An 8,044-nucleotide genomic window follows, 5' to 3' on the forward strand; every position below is an offset into this window, starting at 1 on the left:
AGTTCGAGACCAGCCTGGTCTACAGAGCTAGTTCCAGGACAGGCTCCAAAGCCACAGAGAAACCCTGTCTCGAAAAAGCAAAAAAAAAAAAACAAAACAAAAAAACAAAACAAAAAACAAAAAGACCTGGCAGTGCCCCCCTCTGGAAGAAGGCTGGAAGGACATCAGGTAACAATCCCCAGGTCCTGTTCCTTTCTCTCCGACCAAAGATTGGTGAGAACTGCCTGGCACCTTTAATCCCAGCATTCTCATGGGAAGCTCTCTAAGTTCAAGGCCAGCCTGGTCTACAAAGAGTTCCAGGTTACATAGTGAGATCCTGTTCAAAAACGAAAAGGGTGATGGGAGTTGTTTTCCACTGCTGTTAATTCCAAGTAACCATCGGAGCAAGCTGTGCAAATTACATTACACTTCTTCATGTAGGCTAATGCTCCAATGGGTAAAATGTCTGCAAATAGGACCTCTTTCCACAGGAGATACATGGAAGACCTAAAACTCATCATAAAGTGGAAGAGGAATTGGATCCAACTTCAGCATGCTTTAATAATCACTGGCCATAAGTCAGTGCCTAATCGCTGTGGAAGATTAAACTACAATTCTCTACATTCCATGCCATATCTATTCATTTTTCTCCTTGGTTCAAATTGGTTCAAATCCATTTCCTTTTTTTTTAAAAAAAAAGATTCATTTATTTATTATGCATACAATGTCCTGATTGCATGTATGCATGCGGGCCAGAAGAGGGTATCAGGTTTCATCACAGATGTTTGTGAGCCACCACGTGGTTGCTGGGAATTGAACTCAGGACCTCTGGAAGAGCAGCCGTACTCTTAACTCTGAGCCATCTGGAGACGGCTCACAGTAAAGCTCTGGTTGGTCTTACAGTCAGGTGATTGGCTCTCAGCTTCCCAAGTGCTGCAATTACAGATGTGAGCTAAGATGGCCCACTAGATGACCTTAGACTCCTCCCCATCCCCCCACCCCCGAGACAAGGTCTCTCTATGAAGCCCAGGCTGTCCTGGGCCTTGCTATATAGACCATACTGGTCTCAAAATTCACAGAACTCCTTGTGCCTCTGTCTCCCTGGTACTGGGATTAAAAGCACGGCTACCACATCTAGTATATGCAGTATATCCATGGCTTCGGGCACACCAAGCAAACACTCCACCAACTAAGCCCAACCACTTTTAATCAACAGCAGAGGGCTGCCTACTCCCAGACTTGTCTATGAGTTCAAAAGGTAACCCAGCTTCCATGTTTCCATCCTTAAATAAAGTGGGGGTGGGGAGGGGTGTATGGTATGTGTTCCAAGCCCCCATTTAGTTTTGTGATAAACCAGAAAATCACTGCCAAATGACATCAACGAGCTGCCAATTACAACCAGAAAGCAAGCCGTCTTCTGTCTTCTCCACCAGACAGTAAACTCCTTGGAGGCCGGCAGTCTTTTATTCCCTCAGACTCCCTGGTGCTTGGCACAATGCACACAGAACACTTAATGAACGTCTGCTGAGTAAATATTAATAACCCAATTACCACCGCAAAGGAGGATGCTCACCACCGTGTCCGTCTCTATCCTCCTGCCTCACTCTCTTCCTTAATGTGCACAAAGTAGACACAAAAAGATGGAAGGAAGAGCCAGGCCATGGTGGCACACGCCTTTAATCCCAGCACTCAGGAGGCAGGGGCAGGCGGATCTCTGTGAGTTCGAGGCCAGCCTGGTCTCCAAGAGCTAGTTCCAGGACAGGAACCAAAAACTACGGAGAAACCCTGTCTCGAAAAATTCAAAAAAAAAAAAAAAATGGAAGAAAATCTGAGTCACGGGATTCACATCTAGACCTTCATCGTGGGGCTATCAGAGTCCTTACTGACAAAGTAGAGTTCTCAGCCCCAGTTGCTGCTAAGCAACTATAGCTACCGCCCCAATCTTTAGTTCAGCTGGGCAGATGAAATTGATAATGAGGAATACAGATGCTGGGCCAAGAGGGGAAAACGAGATGGCGAAGATAACTTAAGCAGTATTTAGTCTGTGATCAGCTGGCTCTGCTGGAAGGAGGTGAGAAAAGCAATCTGGGAGAGCCAGCCTCCAGGAAGCAGCAGAAAGCCCAAGGATAGGGTGGGATGCCAGCTTGAGGTCCTCCACACTGGATGGTTAGGCAGCAATGCAAGATCTCCTTCTAACTCCTTCAACATAACAATGGGGACTAGTCAGACTGTCACACCTAGCTAGAGCAGGCTGAGCGCGGCTTCGGGGACTACGGAGCTAGTAGTAGAACCATCCGTCTGCTCGCCATCGCCTGAGAATTGAACTTTCTTCTAAAGGTTTACTTATTTGAGTGTATCCACATGCATCATGTCCATGCCTGACTTCCACAGAGGTCAGAAGGGCATCATTTCACATGGCTGGAAACCACCATGTGGGTGCTGGTAACCAAACCCAGGTCCTCTGCAAGACTAGCAACTGCTCCTAACCACTGAGCCATCTCTACAGCCCTTCCTGGAACATTCTGAAGAATACAGACATTCAACCCAACATGCATTTAACAGTCCAGCAGAACTAACTGTTCCCAACTATGACTCAATACTCACTATTTTGCCTTTGCCTGCCTCTCTCCCCCACTGCTCTTCTGGGTCTCTGGTAATCACAAATCTACTCTCCACTTTTTAAATAGAGAACTATTCGCGTGTGTGTGTGTGTCCGCGCTCTTGCACAGATGCCACAGAGAGTGGAAGAAGGTATCAGATCTCCTGGGGCTGGCATTACTGAGGTGCCCCATGAAAGTGCTGAGTACTGAACTCTGGTCCTTTGTAAGTGCTCTTAACCACTGAGCCATGTCTCCAGCCCCTCTACTCACAATTTCCACGACAGAAACTTTTTAGATTTCAAGGGAGTAAAATCTTAAATATCCATCTCTCTAAGATGGCTTATCTCACTTAATATGGCTTCCATCCCACCCATGTTTTAAAAAAAAAAATACAATCATCGTCTAAGAAATCAAATTCTAACTGCAGCACAAAAAAAGGTTCTCAAAATACCCTGCAATAATTATTAGACATTAATAAAGTGCTCTCTGTTTATAAACAAGAAGCTTTCGGGGAAGTGGGGGGAATTGGAGGGCGCCGACCATTACAATGGTGTTTGGAGGTACCTGAGAAAGGAACAGAAATTAGGGGGTTGGGGGTTTCCAGCTAATCGGGCTCAATCTTGATAAAAAGCTACATGTGATCGCTAGATTAAGTAACAGGAATTCGCAGATTTGGTTCACGTACGCCACATACACACACACACACACACACACACACACACACGCACGCAAGCACGCACAATCTGAAAGGGTCACTGTTAAACACACGAAGCCTTTAATGCCCCACCCATTTGAGACAACCGCCAGCTCCATCGAAGCACTCCCCAAGAGGGCCTCACTTTTAGTAAGCGCGAGGCAAAGTCGCGATTAAGTTGTTCGACTGTAAGAGACTGCTTTGCCTGCTTCAAATCCTGGGGCTGCAGTTTTCAAAGCCAACAGCTGTGGGGGGTTCTTTCAAGTATTTCTACTTCTTTCGCCTTCATTTTTTGAAAAATCCCTAACAAAGGCCTGAAACAAAGTGTGAACTCCCCACATCTGACACTTGCCGCGGAGTCGAAAGAATCCCACCTCCCCGTGTTCCCACCCGGGCCTCTGGGAAGCCATCGTAGAAAAGTCGCTAAGTTCCATCGGTTCCCGCTGCGGCAGGAGCGGGATGCTGGGCCCCGGGATGTCGCCCCACCCAAGCCCTCGCCCTCCCCGAAAGGCTGCGCGCGCCCAGGCCGCAGCCAGGGCCCCCGGAGGCCGCCAGGGAGGGCGATGGCCCTGATCAGCGGGGACCTGCTCCCCGCAGCCGCCTCGTGCGCGCCTCTCCCCACCACTCCCTCCCCGGGTGTCCCGCTCCAGAGTGAGCGGTGGAGCCCGGGCCCGGATCACCGGCCTCCCACGCCTCGATGGGGGACCCCCGAGCTGCCCGCAGCCGCCCCGCACCTCGTCCTCCTGGAGCCCCGGCGCCTCCGCCTCTTCGGCTGCCATGTCCGAGCTCACGCTGGACGCACCGCCCCTCCCAGGCTGCAGCGGCGGGAGAGGAAGGGGAGGAGGCGGCCTTGCGGCTGAGGCCCACCCCGAGAACGCGCGGGGGTGCAGGGGCACGCGGCGGGAAGGGGCGGGGCGCCCTCCGCGGCTGCGCGCGTGGCTGGGCTCGGGCGCGGGGGGCTGGGTTGGAGCAGGCGTGGCGGGACTCCAGACACAAGGAGCTCGGCCGGCGCGCGCGCGTGCGCGTGGCAGGGCTGCGGCGGGGGCGCGCGCGGGCTGGAATGGTTGGTGGCTGAAACCCGCAGCCCCCGCCTCTGCAGGCGCGGGGGGAGGCCGGGGATGGGGGGGACGTCGCTCTTCCGCAGAGAAACTACCTTGCGGTTTTGCTCAACAACAGGTCTCCCTGGGAACCCGCCGCCACTCGGGACTGTGTTTAGAGCCTGGAGATTAGGCGCGTTTAAGTCCCATCCTAAATCCACGTCTGAAAGCGTGCTCTTGCGGATCAAAAGCCACTTTAGGACCCGGGAGAGAATGCGCAGGCCTAAATGTGGGGGTGGGGGTGGGTGAGGGAAGTCTGCTCCTAGTCCAGCCGCCAGGCTTAGTTAGCCATCCAAACGTGCTTAGCTGAGCCTCTGCACCGCCGAAAGGCCCTGAAGAAAGAAAGGGTGGGGGTGGGAAGGGAGCCGCTATGTTTTGCGACGGGCCTTGGTGTGTCTCCCAGGCGAGCCTCCAACTCAGTTTCCTTCTGCCTCACCCCCCTGATCCTAGATTACAGGCCCAAATGATATCTTGTATTTCTATAGTTGCAAAATGTTGCGGAAATATAGACTATCAAATCTGATTTCAGGGCCCGCAAGATAGCTCAGGAGGTAAAAGCTCTTCGTCACCAAGCTTGACAACAAGGGAGCCCGAGGCCCCACACCCACATGGAGGAAGGAGAAAACTGACTCCTGCCAGCAAGTTGTTTTTAACCAACACGCGTGCCCACAAAATAAATAAAATAAATGCTTTTTTTACAGATCCCAAAGAGAATTAAACTAATCCTGAATTACTAGTCGCCGTTTAAAATGTTGACGGGGTGAGCGATTGATTGTTTATATAATATTTCATTGAACTTTGACAGAATCTATTTCATTCATATTAGCTGTCAGAATTCTGTTAATATGTAATCCACACTTTATCATTTGTGTTAGGACAGATGTGACAGGTAAATATGGGCACAGTATTCCTGAATACTCAGATTGTTGGCTTACTTAAATCTAAACGCTATCACGGGGCTAGCAATGTACATTCCTGGGAGAATGATGCCTAGCATGGGCAAGGCCGACGTTGGAGCCCCAACCTCACAAATAAGTAAACAAATAGGCACTTGTAGAATCAATTTCTCTCCCTTTATCAACTCACCTATGTCCTTAGGTGTTAGGAATAAAATAAGCAATAAACGATAAATAAATAAATGAATAAATAAATAAGAATAAAATAATCACAGTGGTCAATGCACTCAAGAGGCCAGCTTGATCTATATAGTGAGTTCCAGAACACCCAGAGATACTTCATGAGACCTGTCTCAAAAGAAGGAGGGAGAAATATATTCTATATGTCTGTTATTTTGAGAGTAATAATTCCTCCTAATATCTCATTGTGTTATTTTGGTTTGTTTTTTTTTAAATTAAGCAGGGTCTCACTGTGTAACACTGGCCTGGAATTCACTACACAGACTGAGAATCCCCTCATAGAGATCATAGAGATCCGCCTGCCACTGCCCTGAGTGCTGGCATTAAAGACACGTACCATCGTGTGTACATGTCCATGGCACCGTGTACATTTTTATATTTAATGTTAAGCAGATCATTCAAGTTATTTCAAACAAGATCAGAAATAATTCCATTACTGGTGTTAACATGTAATGATGGAAGAATTGACAGCTTGAAATTGGCAATAGGATCATTGAGAACTCCACATGAGATTCAGAGCTGCAGCATTTGGTAATGATAACTCCAAATCCCAGTTTTTGAATCATGGTTCTTTTCTTTCCATCCAATGGAAATCACAAGGAAGAGTTAACCTGGCAGGTGCTTCCATATGGTGAACAGGAGTGATTACTATCGCCCCCCCACACACAGAAAACTGGGAGGGGCCCCGTGAAGCCGGCTCCTGAAAGAGAAAAGCTCTTACCTGGTGGTCCAATAACTACACTGAGAACCCCTTTCGCGATGTATTCCTCCTCAGCTCTATGGGCTATTCATGGAAGTGGTGAAGGGTGTATATGTTCATGCTTGGGGTGCTACAGCAAGAATGTGGAAGTCAGACTCAACTTTGTGGAGTTGCTTCTCTCCTGCCATCTTTATGTGGGTTCTAGGGATTGAACATGGGCCTCTGGAGTCTCCATAATAGTCCCTTTTACATACTCATATACTCTCTGAAGAACCCTAATGTATGTGGTAATCAGTTATGGTAATTGTTAATAGAGTGATGTAGATACTCTTGACTCGGGTTTTTCAGATTTTTAACTCCAATCATTCTTTTTTTATTCTCTTAGAAGTGAATTGAAATCAGTACTTGAAAAGCTCCAGCTCCTTGCCTTTCTAGGAAGCAAACTGCAACCCACTGGAACCTGGGGGATAGAACCTCAGCTTACCTGACTGGAAACCAAGCAATCCCCACATTGGTATTCCCATGTAATCATTCCTGTCTAGTGGCAGGGATGGATTCCCAGCTTCACACTGTCACCTGCAGCAGCCTGAGGTTTTTTCAGAGACCTGGCTTCAGGAGAAACCTGATCCTCAGCCATACCACAGAAAATAGTTTCAGGATTAACCTGCATGAAGCAGAATTGGCGTTTATTAAAAATAGAAAGAAGAGAGAATAAAGCATTCTCAAGGGCATGGGTGTGGGCTTCTCAAGGAAAGGACTGCCTAAGTGTCTGAGCTGTAGACATATCATGCTGGTAGTCTCAAGTTACATCTCACAGGGTCAGTAAGAATTTTTTTTCCCTCTCTTTTTGTTAAGTGAGATTCTAGGGTGGTTCCAGAGGTACCCTGGATGGGATTTCAGTCAGGTAAGATAAAATCAGGAGCCACTAGGGTTGCACAAGGAGTCGGGACATGTCCTTCCACTGTCTGTCACTGGGGTTTCTGGTGAGAATCAGAACAAACTGCAGGGAGGTATGGGAAGGCCTCAAGCAAATGTTAGTTGTGTTGGATTTGTGTGTGTGTGTGCGTCTGCGCATGTGCGTGCAATGTGAGTGCTGGTGTACATGGTGTATGGAGACCATATGTTCACCTTCAATGTGGAACCCAACAGCTTGTCCTTCTCCTATGTCCACCCCACTTCTTATCTTATTTTTTATTCTCACTGACCTGGAACTCCCTGGGTAGGTAAGAAAGTAAACTCCGTGTGAAGTTTCTTTTATGTACATTATCTTCTCAGAAGTTTACGGAAATCAGATTGAGGTCCTCATGCTTGCAAAGCAAGCACTTCAGCCACTGAGCCCATGCTCTTGTACTAGAATTCTCCATTCTCGGCTGGTAAGTGGCTTCACTATTCCTGTGTCCATAATCTTCCATGTTTCTGTTCTGTCTCAGTTCCCACATAATGCAGACACCTAGCTGAAGTCAACTAAGTCGTTTCTTTTGCCATGGATTGATTGATTGATTGATTGATTGATTGATTGATTGAGCAGATGTGTGAATGTGCACAGGCATGTAGCCGTAGCGATCAGAGGACATGTGTGCACAGGCGTGTAGCCGTAGCGATCAGAGGACACGTGTGCACAGGCGTGTAGCCGTAGCAGTCAGAGGACAACTCAAAGCATCAATTCTCTCCTTCCACAGTGTGGGCCCAGGGATCAAATTCGGAACGTCAGGCTAGGTGGCAAGAGCTGCCTGTGGAGCCCTTCTGATGGGGTCGTTGTTGACTCTTAGTTCTCAAAATCCAGGCTATTAAAAAAATAAAATAAAATAAAAATAAATAAATAAGAGGAAGGAAGGAAA

The 8,044-nt window shown here is 48.0% G+C and overlaps 1 protein-coding gene across 2 annotated transcripts in view; it reads right to left on the reverse strand.

The window, feature by feature from the left end:
* Positions 1-4,250, reverse strand: part of Nedd4 (neural precursor cell expressed, developmentally down-regulated 4, E3 ubiquitin protein ligase) — a 97,682-nt gene extending 93,432 nt beyond the window's left edge. Inside the window, exon 1 of one of the 2 annotated variants that reach the window (XM_013346391.2) lies at positions 4,008-4,250. In XM_013346391.2, the coding sequence (XP_013201845.1) occupies positions 4,008-4,052 (45 nt within the window). In that variant the 5' untranslated portion in view covers positions 4,053-4,250. The remainder of the gene's footprint in view (positions 1-4,007) is intronic. The other variant, XM_013346392.2, reaches the window with a different exon arrangement.
* Positions 4,251-8,044: the final 3,794 nt, after the last annotated feature.

The sequence above is a fragment of the Microtus ochrogaster genome, chromosome 5 (assembly GCF_000317375.1).
Source record: "Microtus ochrogaster isolate Prairie Vole_2 chromosome 5, MicOch1.0, whole genome shotgun sequence".
In the NCBI taxonomy this organism is placed as follows: domain Eukaryota; kingdom Metazoa; phylum Chordata; class Mammalia; order Rodentia; family Cricetidae; genus Microtus; species Microtus ochrogaster.